Here is an 18,207-nt window from a genome sequence, read left to right as displayed (position 1 = left end):
ACATATTCCATCAAAATAGCTGACAGAGGCTTAGATTAATTCTGTGTTTATTCTCCTGAGTTTTCTGGAAAGAGTGCTTGAAGCTAAATATTTGTATTTAGCATCTGTTTTACAGTTACATAAGAAAAGCACATCATTACTGCAAACAAGTGTTATTTATTTATATTATTTACATTCATTTACATTGGAAAAATGTCTGTTAATAGTCAAACATACTTATTTGACAACTGTAGTCCAAAATGAAATAAAGAGTAAAAGGGAAAAAGAACTTTGATAATGACTCTCCTGGTCATCCTCCCCAGTTAAGGTCCTTCTCAGCAGGTTGAGGTTAAGTTTTAAAGGAAAAACATTAAGGGTGTCCAACTTCAACTCAGGTCATGATCTCCTGGTTCATGAGTTCAAGCCCTGCGTTCGAGCCTGCTTCAGATTCTGTGTCTTCCTCTCCCTCTGCCCTTCCACTGCTGGCTTGCACTCGCTCTCTCTCTCTCTCTCTCTCTCTCAAAAATAAATAAACATTATTAAAAAATGTTAAAGGAGAATGATTGAAGATCCAGGAATTTAGGGAGAGGGCCTCTTGCCAGGTCAACTGGTCTTTTCTCAGTACTTAAAAAGTGTTGTTCTTTACCATCTTCTCTCAGCCTGAAATCTCCCCCATTTTCTAAATCCCAGAAAAAGGTTTCAAAGAGCTCTTACTGCAAAAACCAGCTCCCATATCCAATTAGATTAAGTGCTATCTGAAACCAGAAACGGTTTCCTAAAATTTGGCAGAATATTCTATACAACATTGCTCAATCCTCCTCAGTGGACAATATTTAATTGAATATTCTCCAAAGAAAACGTTCCTTCATTTCCAGCAAATTAAGGATGTTGTGGTGTTGGTTTAATGACTCCTGGTTTGATATTTAAATTGCTGCATAATATTTACTACAGCTGGACTAAGTGGAGGTATTCGTTCTGCCTGGATAGAATATTCTGGATTGTCGGCAAATAACCAAGGGTTCATGTATCTCCACGCAAAGCTTCCCTGGCCTATTCCAAAATATTAATTTGACTGTGGCCTCAAAAAATCATGATTTTGGGAGATTTTATTTTAAGATGTATTCCCTAAGCCATAAACTTTCTCTGCCTATGACCAGAGTGGATATTTGGTGACTGCCAGTTTAGCCGATGCACTGGAAGGTAAAGGTTGAAAGGATTTGATGGTGGGAAGACTTAGATGGTTGATAACTTCTAAAACTACAGGAATTCATCTTTTACTGTCTGGCTACCATCTATGTGGTTCTCTAACCATCAATGCTAACATTACTTGGTGGTAACATGCATTTCTTAGGCCTCACCCAAGACTTACTAGATCAGAATTTGCATTTTTAATTCAGGTGATTCAAATGCACAGGAAAGATTGAGCACATTGCATTTGAGTTCAGGCCTAGTGAGGAAAGTTTTCAGTTATGCTTAGGGACATACTCCCTTTAATCTGGCTACTTTTGATTCACCATGAATACAAATCTTCTTCAGAAGGTTTCAGACTAGCCATATTTGAATTTGCTCTCCTTTTGGCCCTCAGGAACCTCTCGATAATGCTAGGATGCAGCAAGGGCCCTCTACTGTGTGATGGGCCGTTAGCTCATGGGCAAGTCCATGAAATGTAATAGGGCATGGCATGGTAATAGTCCCAAGTATACATTTGCTGTGTTTGAATGTGAAAATTCTTTAATTTGTTAGGCCTCATGGGCTGAGAAAGAAGACAATTTGAGAAATGACGCTGACACATCCTTCAAATTATCTGGAAATCATAGATCAACAAAAGCAAGGAGAGCAGACATATGAAGCTATTGATCTGTGATAATAATTGTCACCATAGGTATAAATGGAAGCATGTAATTTTCATTTGTTTAACAGACATTTGAGCATGGACTATGACCCAGGCACTTAGATAGATGCTTTATATAGATTATTGCATTTCACTGCCCAATGACCCCATAAGATTGGTGTTACTACTTCCATTTTACAGATGAGAAAACAGAGCCTCAGGGAGGTTAGATTTTATTTTATTTTTTATTATTTTTTTTTTTTTAGGGAGGTTAGATTTTAAAGCCAACTTCTATTTCAAAAGTCCATCTCTCTGCAGTAAGACAAGATGCAACTCTGCTGATAATGTTACAACGTTTGATATTGGTATCATTACTCCCTTTTCAAATGAAAATGTTGACATTTCCAGGTGTTTAAAAATGCATATTTTGACCTATGAAATCAAATTGGAAAATCACTTTACCAATTAAGAAATTTATATATATGTGTGTATATATATAACATGTATTTACATCTATTTATATATATGTACTTAACGCATAAATGTTTCTTCCTATAAGTTCTTTCTTATAACAACAGATATTTTTATGGGTGAAGAAGCTTGAAGGGCTTTTCAGTTTTCTCAAAAATGTACTTATTCTGCTTACTCAGTAAAACTTGTGATGAAAATCTATTTACTTGTAGAGATTAAAGCCTTATATTAAGCAGTTAGATCACTATTTACTTACAAATCCTAAGAATTTTCTTGAAGTCTACTTTAATTTCCTTTTATTAGGAAGAATGAAGTATTCTAAGTCAATTTTTGAGGCTCTGGTTGAATTGTGCAGATCCCAATAGGAGAGTGTATTGCCCAACAATGTTTAATATTAAGTATGTTACATTCTCCTCATTTCTCCTTTCCTCCCCTCCCTGCTCCTCTTCAGATCCATCTCTCTCTCTCTCTCCCTATTCATCTATCAATACATCAAATGGGAAAAATGCTTTACTTTTATATAAATAGGTAGGTTTTTTTATAGAGAGAAATAAGCAAATGGAAAACTTAGAATCTCATCTTTTTTTAGAATTGGAGACCAAATCAAAATCAAATTTATTATATGTCTTGGCATCCATTTGAAAATCTAACCTATATGAGAAAAATTAGCTATTACTTCTATTTATTTATTAGCTCAAAGATAAAAACAAAATATAATGTGATTGAGATAAATCAATGTATTACTTTGTTTGCCAGCTGAGGTAGTTTAGGGCTTTTAGATTTTAATATTTGGGGTTGCCTAAATCCTAGGATTTTCCTACTTGGCTATATTGGCAAAGGCAGAAAAACTCAAGCATCCTTTTAAGCTTTTCGGTCTGTAAACTCCTTGAGGTCAGGTATCATATCCTCCGTGTTCCTTTTGGCCTTGCCAGGTACTTATTCCAGGGCTCAGCTGATAGTCACATTCAGTAAATTTTGGTTAATTACATTTATTTTTAGTTTAGTAAGTTAGGATTAGTGTTTGCTCAGATCAACCACATCGAACAGTGTGTAATTTTTAGTGTAAAAGAATAGAGCCTCTAAGCTTAATGTCTATACTCTGGAGCAGGATTTCTCAACAGCAGCCTTATTGGCATTTTGTAGCAGATAATTCTTAGTTTCAGGGCTCTTCTCCTGCATTTTAAGATGTTTAATAGCATCTCTCGCCCTACCCTCCACCAGATACCAGTAGAACCAAGCCATTTCCCAGTTCAGAACCACTGCTGTACATCAAGGTCCCAGAGGCTGGAATGAATTTACAGCCAAAGATCCAGGAGCTTGCATAACAAACAAGGAACAAGTTTAACAGTACACGGAAGAGACAGAAGTAGCTTTTGGACAAGAGAAAGCCTCTCATGTTGATAATGGTTCTAAAAAGACAGACAAAATTGGGAACCCTATGGAACAACTGGCCTTCTCCACCTAAAATGAGAAGTTTGCCACAGAGCCAGGAACTCAGGACCTTCGAGGACACTCAAGCCACCATTAGAAGACCAGTCAGAGTAAGAAGACTGGAGAGAATGTAGAGGTATGCTAGCTGCCCACATCTGTGGGATGTAAGCTGAGACAAAGGGCTGAGTGTGAGGAAGGTATAAATGGTAGGATTGTATACAAACTCTCAAAGTGGACAGAGACCATACATGGGAATCAACAAGTGTGCAGATTGATGAACCAAGAAATCCACAGCATTTGTTGTTTCTCCTCACATCTTCAATAGCCAACAGTCTTAAACTGTTTCAAGACATGAAAACTGGGCAACACACAAAAGAAGGATGCTTTAAGGGTGCCTGGGTGGCTCAGTTGATTAAGCATCCAACTTCGGCTCAGGTCATGATCTAACATTCGTGGGTTCGAGCCCCACATCGGGCTCTGTGCTGACAGCTCAGAGCCTGGAGCCTGCTTCTGATTCTGTGTCTCCCTCTCTCTCTGACCCTCCCTGCTCATGCTCTGAATCTCTCTATCTCAAAAATAAATTTTAAAAAATATTTAAGAAAAGGAAGATGCTTTTTTTGACATTGGCGTTAGATTCATTTTTTTTTTTTTGAAATACCAAACAGATGCAGTATTGTCAACTAGAAGATCTGTGGCAAGGAAATAATCTTATTCAATAAAAAGTAAGCCTTAAGAGTACACTTTATTCTTATCCTTTGTGAAAGCTCTTCCTTCCATTTTATACTCACTTGAGGGCCTTGACTGACTCCTGGGGTCAGAGGATTTCCAAGAACATATTTTTTAGCCCGTTCAACACTCCTTCGAACAAACTCATCATAAATTGATTCTTCCACAAAAAGTCTGGATGCAGCTATACAACACTGGCCTTGGTGGTAGAATAATCCATGGTGGGAAAATTCAATGGCATTATCCACTGCAAAGAAGACATTCACATTGAAGAAGAGTTATTTTCAAAGGTTACATATTTTTATGCATATCTGTCAGAGGCAATATGATGGTATAGAAAAATTGTGAGTTGACAGTCAGATTTATAGATTCAATACACCCCATCTCTTATCAGCCCTTTCTAATCCTTTATTTGATATGAAAATGATAACAACAAATACAGAATCTAAGAAAATTGTGGTTATTATTACAACTTTGATATAGGTATTACCAAGAATGTAGAAAGTCTCATAAGATTTAATCCCACTGAAAGTGATTTGTATAAATATCTCCAATTATACTTAGTTAGGTGACTATGAATATTTCAGGCTCAAGGTTTTAACTACAAGACAAAGAAAATATTAACTACCAATTGCATAAATAATTTAAAAGTATTTTTAGACACCCCAATCAATAGAAAAAAGTGTTATTTCTGAAAAAAATTAATATTCAGAATCACTAGCCAAGCTTTACAACCCTGTTTCAGGAAAACCATTTCCCAAATTTATTTAAAATATGCCATATTATTTCATATATGCCTATAAACTCTTCTCACCTATATATTTGAGAGAGTAGAATGGGTCTTAAGAAAGTTTTCTCTACAATCCAATTTTCTAAATGCTCAAGATTTAGTTCAACATATATCAGTCGAGTGTTGTTATATTTCTTTTGTGAACTACTAACCACACCTACTTAAGTTGTAGTGGAAACAGTTCATTGAAAAGATTGATAAAAATGAGGAATATCATTTGTATAATATATAAGGTAGTGTGCTCTGAAAAGCTTCAGTTAAAACCATACTCAGACATTTTTATTCATGGGCACATACCTCAGCTACTAAAGAAAGAGCTAGATGAATGCTTGACAATCTATTTCTGCTAACTGACATCCATTTAGAAAATAACTATGGGATCTTACTCGATAATAGAATGTGAATGAACCTGGGATTTTGTATAGTGGGGTCACATCATAACTGTGGATTGGATATATGTAAATTTGACTACACTTCTTAGGAAGAGAAAAAGAGAGAGAAATTCCTTAAGTAATAGGTGTCCTTTTACTTTGGCCATTTCATTTAATGTGTGTATGACCCAGAGCGAAGGGAAATGACACATGTGAAATGTACCGTCTCTCTAGCTGGCCCCAGTACAATGTAACTAAGGGTATTTCACCGTGCCTAATCCAAGACTGATATTTAAGGAATATACATATATTCTTTTATACATTTATATATTTATATATATATATATTTATGATATGAAAATACAAAATGGATTCTTAGTGCAAAATAGTTAGTTTGCATGGGGTTCCTCTGAGGAAATAGTAAACTCTTCCAAGTCAGGAAGAAATAGTGTCTGTGTTAGACGTATCTGGGTGTTATACTTGAGGACAGTTTGAGAGATTTTCAAGAGTAATCCTAGATTGTCATTGATGCCTTACACTTTGAGGTGAGGAGCAAACCCTTTGATAAACTTCAGCTTCACCACAGGACACTACCAGACACCAAGGTGAGGGGTGAAAAGTTAAGAACGGCTTTCACTCACAGTCGGCGTCAGCAAACACAATGCAGGGGCTCTTTCCACCAAGCTCCAGTGTCACCCTTTTCAGGTTGCTTTTCCCGGCAGCTTCTTTGATCATTTTGCCAACCTGTAATGGAGCGTCACAAAGGAGGAGGCTTAATCTGCTCTCGTGAAGGTGGGTTTAGTTGGCATCTTAAATTTATATGATGTTTGTGCCACAGTTAAGTTTCATTTGGGAGAAACATTAATGGCATTTTTCCAGATTTGGCACCTTCAGATATCAAAGGCTCCTCTATCTGAGCGTAAACACGATGAATCAGGAAAACACTGATGAGAGCAGATAGACAGCTGATTTTGAGGTACACACTGGGACACAAGGTAGTTTTCATTTTAATCAGAACTTCACCTTTCTACTGATGGACTTGACACATCATGATCCAGCCAAAACATATCTACTTGACTTTTTATCCCTCTACTGAAATCCAGAGAACTCTGTCCAAACTGTCATATTCAGTAACCCCTAAATCTCATCTCTGTTTCTCATTATATGCTCATTCTGACTGGGCTGGCTCCAATCCCACTTTTCCTTGGGGTCCAGCTGATACCTGAAGTCTTTTTGAAGCTTGCTCTGTTGACTCTGGGTAGACATGACCTTTGCTTCCTTTTACACCCCATAGAACCCTCATGAAAGTCTCCTCTGGATTGTACTATTTGTGTACATGTCAATTTCCCAAACAGATATTGCTTCCTTGGTAGCAGTGGTCAAGTCCTATCATTGCGTATTTCTTGTTAGCACTCTCTGTTGCGGTGGGGTTTGTTTAACTATGGATTCGCTGACCGTGTCCCTCTCTCTCTCCCAGTGTGTCTCTTCCCACCATTCCTCCCTTCCTTTTTCCCTCCACACCACTGAAAGACCTAGAAAAAAGAAATTGGATCTAGGCTCTGTGCTGCTACTTCAGGTAGCTGTAATCCTACTGTTCTGGTTTCCTCTTTAATGCTAGCTGCCTCTCTTCAGAGAAAGACATTGCTTTCATTTTTTTCTTTGTGGATCACATACCATCAAGATTATTTTCTGTAGTTGTTTTATTTTTCCATTTCTAAAGCCTAGCCTGCTTTATAACTATTTCCTCTTTATTATTTTTATTGAAGTCCTAATGTACTAAATGATCTTTGCTTTTCTTTTTGAAAGATGATTCGTTTTATCTTGCTTCTGGGTTTCTTTTCCCATTTGACACATCAGATTTAAATAAAATGTTTTTATCCAACGGAACAAAAGATAGGTAGATGCATGCTGAGTGTATGTTTGAATTTTATGTGGTTACTGAACTGAATGCTACTGCGCATTACAGAGTAAAGCATTAATTAATCTTATTTAAAGATGTTATGTGCAAACCCTTTACTATGGGTTAAAAAAAAAGACACTAGCAGGCTTGCAGTAGGAAACTCCTGTCTGAAATTTTTCTTGTATACTATTTTCCTTCCATAATACACTTCTTATTCAATTTTCATTTAAGATGATTAAGAATTTTTTATTTCCTACATAGTATCCTTTTCTTTTCTCCCTTTGAATTTACTTCTTTCTTCATCTTTTTCCCCTTATTTTATTTAACTTAGAAATAGTTACTGGAGAAACTTTATTAAAGCAGGTAAGTTTTGTCTTGGGGAAGGGAATAAGATTGGAGATATTTTTCTAAAAGCCACAGATGTCAAAAGAATGAGAATGAAGAATGCCTAGAGGTATGCGTAAGTGAGGAAGGTTACGCACTTGCTTGGGGCAGGTTTAGGTGGCCAATAAAAGGTGTGTTCGACTTTTCTCAAAGGCCTAGCTAAAGTGAAAACAAGAAAATATCCATTTTTGTCTGGTGATTTTGTTCCCTTACTTGGAAAAAAGTAAAGGTTCATCATTTTTTTTTTAAAAAAAGAAGGTCTGCAATGAGAAATAAGAACCTTCAAGGCTATGGTAAACAATATGTGGCGTGATATTGTGGCATTGTCACGTGGGGCACAAATAGCAAATGCTCATGAAAATGGCAGAGCTTATCACCCCCCGCTGGACTGGATTCTGCTTTAAATGAATCTAATCAGACACTAACATTCTTATCTTACCAGAAGGATGTTTAAAAAGAGGGTCATTGCTATAAGGACTACAGAAGATGTGATCCTTTGTTCGCCTCTTTCATGGAGCTTGGTGAGTTTCCTGCTTTCTGCCAGACAAACGTGAAGCTCAAAGAGAGTCCAGAACGACTGAGTTTTCTGTGTGGCCTCTAAAATCATCTTAGTTACACTTGATTATTTAATACTTATTCATAAGTAGTTACTGTACTGGCTTCTGCAGATAACAATGAAAAAGTAGCCTTTGAGGATGGTCAGCAAAGGAGAGAGATACATGACCGAGCTAAGAGCATGAGCTATTGTAATTATGGATCATGGATAATGGGGGTTTGGTGGGGGGGCGGTGCTCAAATTCAGGACGATGGCGCCTGGGTGGCTCAGTCTGTGAAGCATCCAACTCTTGATTTTGGCTCAGGTCATGATCTCATGGTTTGTGAGATGGAGCCCTGTGTCAGGCTCTCTGCCCTGACAGCACGGAGCCTGCTTGGGATTCTCTCTCCCCCTCCCTCTCTCTCTCTCTGCCTCTCTATCTCTGTCTGTCTGTTTTTCTCAATAATAAATAAATAATCATTAAAAAATTTCAGGATGCCCCTGAATTACGGGACTGCAGAAAGGGCCATAGAGGTAACATGTGGCAGAAGCGATATTGTATTAGGTGTGACCACAAGTGAGCAAAAGCCTGGAGGAAGGAAAAGATACATCAGAGTCCACTGTAGGGCGCTCACTAGTAGGGTGTTGTTTGCTACTCATTAGCTCATTCTATTTTTTCCTTTACAATAAGGTAGGTATTATTATTCCCATTCACAAATGGGAAGTGCAAATTTAGCAATGATACTTTTAGAAGACACACTTCTTAAAGGCATAGAGTCAAACTTTGAGCCCAGATGTTTCCTAGTCTTTTAACCTCTAAGTTTTTTCTACTTCTGGCAGGTAAAGTCCCCCCAAAATGGTGTAGGGGCCTATGGATGAGCCAAGACAAATTGGCAGTGATTCTAGAGATGGGGTTAGGGAATAGCAGCTCAGATGAACTGGAGAATGAGTGTGCATGGGATCTAGAGCTGGAAACATGCATGAAATCCTTATGGAGGAAGGTCTAGAATGCGTAGCTGAGGAGTCTGTATCTTCCTGCCTTCTTGCCTCAGCTATGATTTTGATCTGTGACTTTACTACTTGTTAACTTATTGCCATGTCTCATTTCCAGTGATTTTGTCCACGGAATTCCGAAGCAGGATTCACTTTCCCTCACATCAATTAGGGGTTTGCAGAATGTAAACTTTTCTATTCTGTGTCTATGAAACGTGAGAAAAACACATAAGTATTTATCTAGTTTAAAAAAAATCAAAAAGAGTAACTTTTGATTTTCCACCATTTTAAATCTCTATGTAGACGTTTCTTTACATTGGAGGGGCTAAGAAGGAGTAAAAAATAATCCAATTAACCTCCCCTCACTATCTAGAATGTTCCTCTTGCTTCTCAGTCTCCGGGGGAGTTAAGGAAGTAACCACTCTTTAAAATTCAGGGCAAATTCTAACACCTATGTAGACATCACTGTTCCTTATTCTTTCTTGTGAATGCCCTCAGAGAGGTTGGTATGTATCTTAGTATCTTATCACATCCTGCCTCATATCTTATTTATAACAGCCCTTTTATAAGAAAACATTCTCCTCATTCTTCAACCTTTCTATTGAATACCGGTAAGAGGTTTGCACTGATCTTCTAATAATGTCACAGAGTCCAATAGGAGGACACAAGCTGTGTTTTGCTTGGTACAGTCTGATTTTACCACTGTCTTTTTGCTTGCAATAGGAAATCATCTCAATAGATGGGAATCCATTCTCCCAAACTCCACTTTCCAGGCAGCTTGCGCGCTCTCTCTTCCTCTCTCTCTCTCTCCCTCCTGCCTCTTCCTGCAGTGTCTGTGGCTGAGACCTTGTTCTTTAACTTTGCAGAAGGTCAAGCTGGAGCCAGAGAGGCATAAAAGTTAGGCTAAGCCAGCAGTAACATTCAGGAAGCTGAGTTGCTGGCTCGATTTCAGAACGATCAAGAAACAGAAAGCCCAAAATAAGGAGCTAAGGGTGATGTTCTGCAATTAAGTTTTCACAATCTACAGGGTAAAATTATGTTCATTCATACAAACCACTGTGGCCTAACTTAGGTGTTCTATCATAAACCATACTAATCACATGCCAGGATCTAGGCGGCTATAGTTCTTGTCAGAGAAAGGAATGGACGGGCTAAACGCTTCACCGCTGTCCGAATTTGCCGCAAGTATTCCGTTTCATCCCAGCGACATCTGCTTATGTTCTATAAACACGGTTGAGGGCTCGAGTAAGGAACAAATCATTAAGAAGGATTTTGTTTTAAGGAAATGTCGGCCTAAATACAGTTACATAAAACACGCTTCTGACACCTGGAGATGCAGACATTTCTCACTCCCGGCCCGGGTAACTGGTTACCTCTGTAGACCCCGTGAAGGCCACCTTGTCTATGTCCATGTGTGAAGAAATGGCTGCCCCCGCAGTAGGTCCGTAACCAGGGACAATGTTCACTACTCCTGGAGGGAAACCTGCCTGAAGATAAACAGCGAAATATTTACAACAGAACTGAGCATTTCATTCTACAACAACAAAGAGGAGAGTACGGGATCAAAATTGCCTTTTAGGCCAAACTTATGAGTTCCTCTACCAAGAAAGATTCATTTACGTGCTTTTATTATTATTATTTCATTCCTCAGCCCACTTAAAAAAACCTCCAGAGTTGCATTGCTGGGGAAGTATTTCTCCTCAGGGTAGGACCATGTTTGACTTTTACGGATCATTGCCCTGGTGATGGCTGTTTCAAATTTCCTAACAGTAACTCTGAAAGATAGTATGTGTAAAAAAGCTTGGTAAATTAGTCCGATAGAAGGAAAGCAATGCATTTATTATCCTATCGGCAAAACTAAAAAGTCTTACAATTTTAGTATCTAGCTACTGATTGTGCCGGGCATACCAACTGGATTGAAAAGCCTACTGGCAATATTTAATCAGCAAAACATTAGATAAGAACTGTCATCCCGTGCATGATTAAGTTTCACAGACTGATTTCATTCCGGGCTTAAAAAATGGTGAAGTAGGAAACAGTGTGTATCTGAGTTGGGCACAAAGTTCATGTTATAGGTATTAACAAGCCCCATTTTTTTTATTGATATCTTTTTTACCCCCCCCTTTTTTTTAATTTAAAGTGAGGAATAGTTTTGAAGATTTAGGCTCAGATTTTTTAAATGTAAGTTTCTAGTAACGAAAGCTTGGTTTTTAAGTTATGGAAAGACATGAAGGACAAGGGGCAATAAATTGTTTGCAAGAACAAAAGTATTAACACAGTCTAGATAGTTGATGAGAATAAATTTCACGTGCAAATTTTTTTTGCCACTTTTTGAGCAAGAAGGCAAATGCAGAGGAAACTAGAATAGAAATTAGAATATAAACATGTCCCTTTATGGGTAGATGTGTTTGAAGACTATGAGGCCCAGTATTACAAGTAAACATATTGGCACAGATGCCTCTAATCTTTGAATGGACTAGTTTTTTTTTAAAAATTGCAGAACCTCCAGGCCACTAGTGCCAGTTAAAAATCAATTTCCATTTCAACCTTCGAAAGAAGGATACATTAGTTTCAACATGAAGTTGTATTCAGGAGTTAGGCTAAAGAAACAAATAAACGAGGGGCACTGTTTCTCAAAAATGAATACAGGTTAAGAAATTTTTAAAAAGAAGCTAACAGAAGGGATCATAAGATGACTGTTTGACACGAAGCCTTTGAGTCTGGCTTCTTAACTCCATTTGGGCAGAGGTCCATTTGGGCCGACTGCCAGGAATCTCAGCTGGCCACGCGCCATTGGGAGGTAGTTTACGGTAGCACCACGTGAGGTCTCCCTATTGTAAAGGAAGGCTCCTGAGTTCTTGTGCATGTTTTTGATTTGGGAAACTCACCTCTTTTATTAAAGACGCCACGTGAAGAGCAGTGAGAGGCGTTTGCTCTGCAGGTTTGACAACCACTGTATTTCCACAGCTAAGGGCAGGCCCTATCTTCCAAATGAGCATGACCAACGGGAAATTCCACTAGAGAGAATATATAACAATAGACTCTTTGTATCGCCGAAAGCCACATTTGTCAATCCAGCTTCTACATTATACACTACTTATCGACGTGAAAGAATAAATGTAGTAGTTTTGTGTAATCAACTGTTGTATTTACATTCAGCTAATTCTTAAAAGCAAACTCACAAATACTAAAAAAGCTCCAAATAAACTAGATATGGGACGGGAGTAGAAGAGAGTCAGACAATTTTATTAAGTGCTGTTATTTTGAGTTCTTCATCCACTGGAGGGGAAAAAAATCACTGCATGGTTTAAAAATCAAGCGTTACTATTAAACACAATGTAAGTTATCTGTATGTGTGTATAGAGTTGTGTAAGAAAAGTGTGATTTTTCCTCTCTCCTTATAGATCATTTATTGTAACTATATACCCAATGATAATATTTAGCAGTGACCTGGAACTAATACCATACTGCATGTCAAGTATATTTCAATAATAAAAATTATATGTGTATGTGTTTATTTCTAAGACACATATCTTGCTAAAGACATAAAAGTCTAGGATCTGGTGGTTAAGAACTTGGTTCAAATCTCAGCTCAGTCACTGACTAGCTCAGTGAACTCAGACAAGTTACATGCTCTCCATAGATGATTTCATCATCTGTAAGTACTGATAAAAATCCTCCCTACTTTGTAAGGTCATCCTGAGCATTCTTCAAGAAAGTGGGCCAAAGACTTAACAAAGTGACTGATTCATCATAGTCCTGTAATACATATTAGCTATTGTTAGTGTTCAGGATTTTGTAGTTTTTATTGGTATTTGTGAACTAATGAGCAACTTCATTCAAAATATTGATATGTATGCATTTCAATCTCATTGGAGCAGAAGATAATTCACTGTGACCTCCTCATCTAGCAACTTCACGGGCAGCTGCGTGGTTCCATCAGTTCAGCGGCCAACTCCTGATTTCAGATCAGGTCATGATCTCATGATTCATGAGATTGAGACCCGTATGGGGCTCTTTGCTGACAACTTGGAGCCAGCTTCAGATTCTCTCTCTTCTCTCTCTGCTCAGTCCCTACTCGCACACACTCTCTCTTTCTGAAAATAAATAAACATTTTTTAAAAACTAATTAAAACTTCAGAATACTGTCAACTTTTTACTTGACCTCTTTGAATATGTAGGTGAAATCAGTTAGATAGCCTCCTATTTTGGGGTTTAAAAGAAAATCTTCATGATTCTGCATAAAAATACTGCTAAGGGTAGGATATATTTCATATAGGGGTCCAAAATTTCTTCCATTTTAATTGAAAAAATGCATTTAGGACTTGAACACTCTGATTGCTACTATTCTCCGTGAATAGTCTCAGGGAGGAGATAAAAAGTGTGGAAGAATAGTGGGTCAGACTTAAAATGATGTCCTGTGGCAGAGAAACTGGCGATGGGCACTTTGTTTTATACATGGGAAGCATGTGTCTTAGAAAGAGTATATAACACAGCATTTTAAAAACAAACCACAGAGTCCATGTCAATGTCAATGCTATAGATAGTACTGGAACACACTCAAGAGAGATACCACAAGATACATACGATTCTGGACTACCTCATTTGTGTCCAGGGAGTTCAGTCACAGGGAGACCTAAGCTCATCAGTTACTACATGCGGCTCACATTTAGAAAATATCTAAGGTCCATTTGTGTAGGATAAAGCTTCTAGAATTCTTTTTTTTTTTTTTTTAAGATTGCAAATGATAAAGAAGACCAACTTACAGGAATGATTTGGCCACACACGCCAATAGGCTCATGTCTTGTATAAGTAAAAAAGTTTCCATCTGGAAAAGAAAACACATAATCACTTATGGACAAATATACTTGACATACATGGGATGGATGGCGGTTTGGGTTGATGTTAGAGGAAGGTGTAGACAATAACTAAAAACAAAACCAAGGGCGCCTGGGGGGCTCAGTCGGTTGAGCGTCTGACTTCAGCTCAGGTCCTGAGCTCACGATTCCTGAGTTCAAGCCCCACGTTGAATCACTGAGAGACAGAGAGAGACAGAGCATGAGCAGGGGAGGGGCAGAGAGAGGGGGAGACACAGAATCCGAAGCAGGCTCCAGGCTCTGACTGTCAGCGCAGAGCCCTATGCGGGGCTCCAACTCACAAACCGTGAGATCATGACCTGAGCCGAAGTCAGACGCTCAACCGACTGAGCCCCTCTATTTGTTCTGTTCTGTTCTAGCTCTGACAAAAACTTCCTGGCTATCATAGCAAGAAAGCTCCTTATCAAATCTATTTGTACTTAAAATGGTTTCTCACTTGTCAAAGGGTAAAGTAAAAATTTCTAACATAGTCACGTTTCTTGCTTTTTTTTACAATGATCTCACTCCCCCCTTTTAATTCCTGGCTATCGCTTTTAACCTGCTGGCTGCTCTAATGGGATTGAAAATACTGAGGAGAATCAGCCCTGTTGTACTTCTGTAGACAGTAAGCTTATCAGAATTAAATTCTACCCATCATGTTTTCCCAACTGATGCTTCTTTATATTCCTCTCCCGTTATGTGCATTCTCTACTAAAATACTAAAACATATACGTCCACATTTACTCACACAAATTCTTATATTGGGCTGTAAACACAGTCTCATCTTGCTTTGAAGCTACTTGAAATAAATCAATGTGAATTCATTTGTTTTATTAATCTGCTGTAACTACTGAGTTAGACCAGGCACAGATGACCATAACTGACTCCCTCTGGAACATGCAAAGATACTTAAATAATTACATTATAGGAGGGGTATAAATGCCACTACTGGAAGACACAATAAATAATTTGAAGCCATCTTTGAACAGTTTGTGCCATTAGAGAGACAACTGCCCTGATTCAGTGATTGTGGGCCCAAGAAGGCTCTTACTTTAAAGTCGTCTAACATATCTGTAGCGGCACTTTCTGCGTGACTGCAGAAACAATGTTAAAAAGCCGTGTGATAAATCTTAGCAGGACCCCGCGGTTCAGAGCTGCATTGTCTCAAAGTCCAGGAGAAAATAAGACTGCCTTTTTAGTTGATATCTTTAAAAAGGAGGGTTTGGAATAATTCAGCTCTACAGTAATCTCCTCCCACCTTCTCTCACCCCTGGTGGTTTCTCAAAGCTCCTTACCGATGGGAATCGTGCGTCCCTGGATCTTGTCAGCCCACCCTGCACAGTAGCGTAACGTCGTTATGCAGCCCCCTAAATCCATCAGATATGCGTTGGAGAACAGCTTCCCACCATTCATGGACTCCATTGTCTGAAAAAGAAATCAAACCTCAAACGTAAACTTCCACAAACATTTTAAGTTAAAAAATAGCGAGTGAATATTTTGAACAATCATGTGCTAGAGAATTTTGGAAATAGAAATCCTGTAAGCCATCTTGTATAACCTTCCCTTTCTACAAAGGGGGATAAAACAGAAAAGGGTTAAAATGACTTACTTTGACTTGCTTAAGGTCACATACCAAGATCCAGATAGAAAGGGCAGTGAGATTCTGGTTTCTAAACCCTAGTTTTCCTTCTGGCTCATTCTGACTGTCCTTCAGCTGACCAGCTTATAGGAATCGGTCTCAGTTTGAGAGCCACACAGTTGGTGAGAGTGAGTGGCACCTAGTTTCTTTAGATCAGAGCTCCAAAAAATTTTCACTTCGTGCATAAATGCAACTGCAAAACAACTAAGTATCGGTGACTATGAATAGTGAAGTTACACAAACTTGTTACACAAGTGACACAAGCTTCAGTGACCCCTGGATCTTTTTGTTCATGAGCTTTCTTCATGACTTTTTAATTGTGAAACTCCTAGTTTTGCCACAATTATCGTAATTCTTAGTTGAGCGGTCAGGCTATAAGGTGCAACATTTTCTAGTGCTCAAACCATCCTTTGGAAAGAGGTGACCTGTCTTCCTTTCCTCCTTTTCTGAAGCAGGAATGTTTAGAGCTCTTGGGGACCTCATGTCTGGCCAGGTCAGGACTGTGCAGGTGATAGATTGGTAAGACTGTTCCTCATTTGTTGGACCATCTTCTGTCTCTGCATTATGTTGTTAGCCGTCTCAAAACTTAAACATGATTTTTGTGTGCCTGCTCTTCATTTCCCTCTAGGATCTTATCGGACAGAGACAGTGAGCCCTCTATAATCCACAGAACAGCTAAAGAAGAGAAGTCAAGTTTTGGTAAATTCTGCTTTCTTCCTACAAGACATTTTGGGCTTTATTTATTTTATTTATTGTGTATAACTTCTTACTCCACATTTTTGCATACTTTGAATTATGCTGAGCCTTTAAATAATAAATAGTTCTTTGATTAACTGTAATTGCTAATGCTGATTTAAAAATACATATATAGGCTTCTTTGGTACAGCCAGTAAAAGATCCTAAAGATAATAAAAACTTTTTCTGAAACTTGATCTTGGTATTGGTACATGTTCCATTGGCTTCACTATAATGCCTAATAAAGAAGAAAACAAGGAAACACCCCACCCATTTTATGTACTGACTCATCTAACTGCCAAAATGTTTTTTTAATCAGTATACATTAAAATGCATTTATTATAAACCCATAAGTGATTGGATTTCTTTCTTTATTCTTCACCTTTTTCAACTGTAAAGAGAATATAATTTGATCAAGACCATTGTGAATGCATACATTTCAGAAGGGGAAAAAACAGCCATTTATTAAGTGTCTTGGCCTAAAGAGAAATAGATTTATTTTAGAGAAATATCCTGGGCATCTTTGACAAATTCTATGAGCTTTTCCAACAAAAGAGTCCAGTGTTCAAGTAAGTTGGAGAAACCCAGTATATTATTCTAGGATATTCACTGCATGTGACCTTGTTAAAGGCTCTAAGGAATGCTGGAATAGAGATAAGAAATTTGTGTAAGTTGCCCTAACCTGGGATTTGCCAAGATTTAGACTGTAGAATCTACTACAAGAGTAGAAATTAACAGCATCGGAAATTGAGCGCAGATTACTACTTGAGAATCAGCTTAGTGATAAGACTTCTGTCAGGGAGCTGGTAGAGGTCTTTTCGTTTTGTTTACAGTGAGCATGTAGTGAGTGATGAGTCAAACCAAAGCGGAGTGACAATCCAAACAATGAGTACTTTCTAGAGATCCTACTACCGGCCCAGGTTGGCGTATACTCACTGCCAGGAGAAGACGATCTCTTTCAATTAAGTCAGCCAACTTGTATATTAGCCGCCCTCTCTCAGAAGCATTCATGGTGCGCCATGGAGAGCCGATCTGGAAAGCCTGTCGTGCGGCCTTCACTGCTTTGTCAATATCCTCCTGCAAGTCACAAGAGATTCAATCCAGTAGCCTAAGCGTGTTAGGAAATCCAATGGCAGTAACCCCACAAAGCTGACTGAAGGTCCTCAAAAGCAGATACTGCGTCCTCATTAGCCCAACGTGTAGCACACTGTACAAACTCAACTATCACATACTGGAGTTATAGACGTGCTGCCTAATCTTTAGAATGAGGAATTCCGCACACATAGCTCAGACTTGACTTCCTAGAATAGAAATATTATAGTATTTTAGTATTGCTATCACTGAAGTGTTTTCCATACATATGTCAAATCATATTCTAATCACTTTAAACATATTAACTTACTTGATTCCATTTTAAATAATCAAATGTTTATTTATTGTTCAGAGAGAGAGAGAGAAAGAGCAAGCAGGGGAGGGGCAGAGGGAGAGAGGATCAGAGGATCTGAAGCAGCTTTGTGCTGAAGGCACAGAGCCTTGACGCTGGGCTTGAACTCACAAACTGTGAGC

At 38.3% G+C, this 18,207-nt stretch overlaps 1 protein-coding gene across 1 annotated transcript in view; it reads right to left on the bottom strand.

Annotated features, from left to right (window-relative positions):
* ALDH1A1 (aldehyde dehydrogenase 1 family member A1) overlaps positions 1-18,207 on the bottom strand; it is a 56,475-nt gene that overhangs the window by 17,040 nt on the left and 21,228 nt on the right. Inside the window, exons 3-9 of the mRNA XM_029920921.1 lie at positions 17,578-17,718; positions 15,563-15,692; positions 14,178-14,239; positions 12,300-12,428; positions 10,785-10,898; positions 6,241-6,343; positions 4,501-4,685 (exon numbers count right to left, since the gene is read on the bottom strand). Of these exons, the coding sequence (XP_029776781.1) occupies positions 4,501-4,685; positions 6,241-6,343; positions 10,785-10,898; positions 12,300-12,428; positions 14,178-14,239; positions 15,563-15,692; positions 17,578-17,718 (864 nt within the window). The remainder of the gene's footprint in view (positions 1-4,500; positions 4,686-6,240; positions 6,344-10,784; positions 10,899-12,299; positions 12,429-14,177; positions 14,240-15,562; positions 15,693-17,577; positions 17,719-18,207) is intronic.

The sequence above is a fragment of the Suricata suricatta genome, chromosome 13 (genome assembly GCF_006229205.1).
Source record: "Suricata suricatta isolate VVHF042 chromosome 13, meerkat_22Aug2017_6uvM2_HiC, whole genome shotgun sequence".
Lineage (NCBI taxonomy): Eukaryota > Metazoa > Chordata > Mammalia > Carnivora > Herpestidae > Suricata > Suricata suricatta.
Note: the sequence above shows the minus strand (reverse complement) of the source record. Positions and strands in the feature narration are given on the sequence as shown.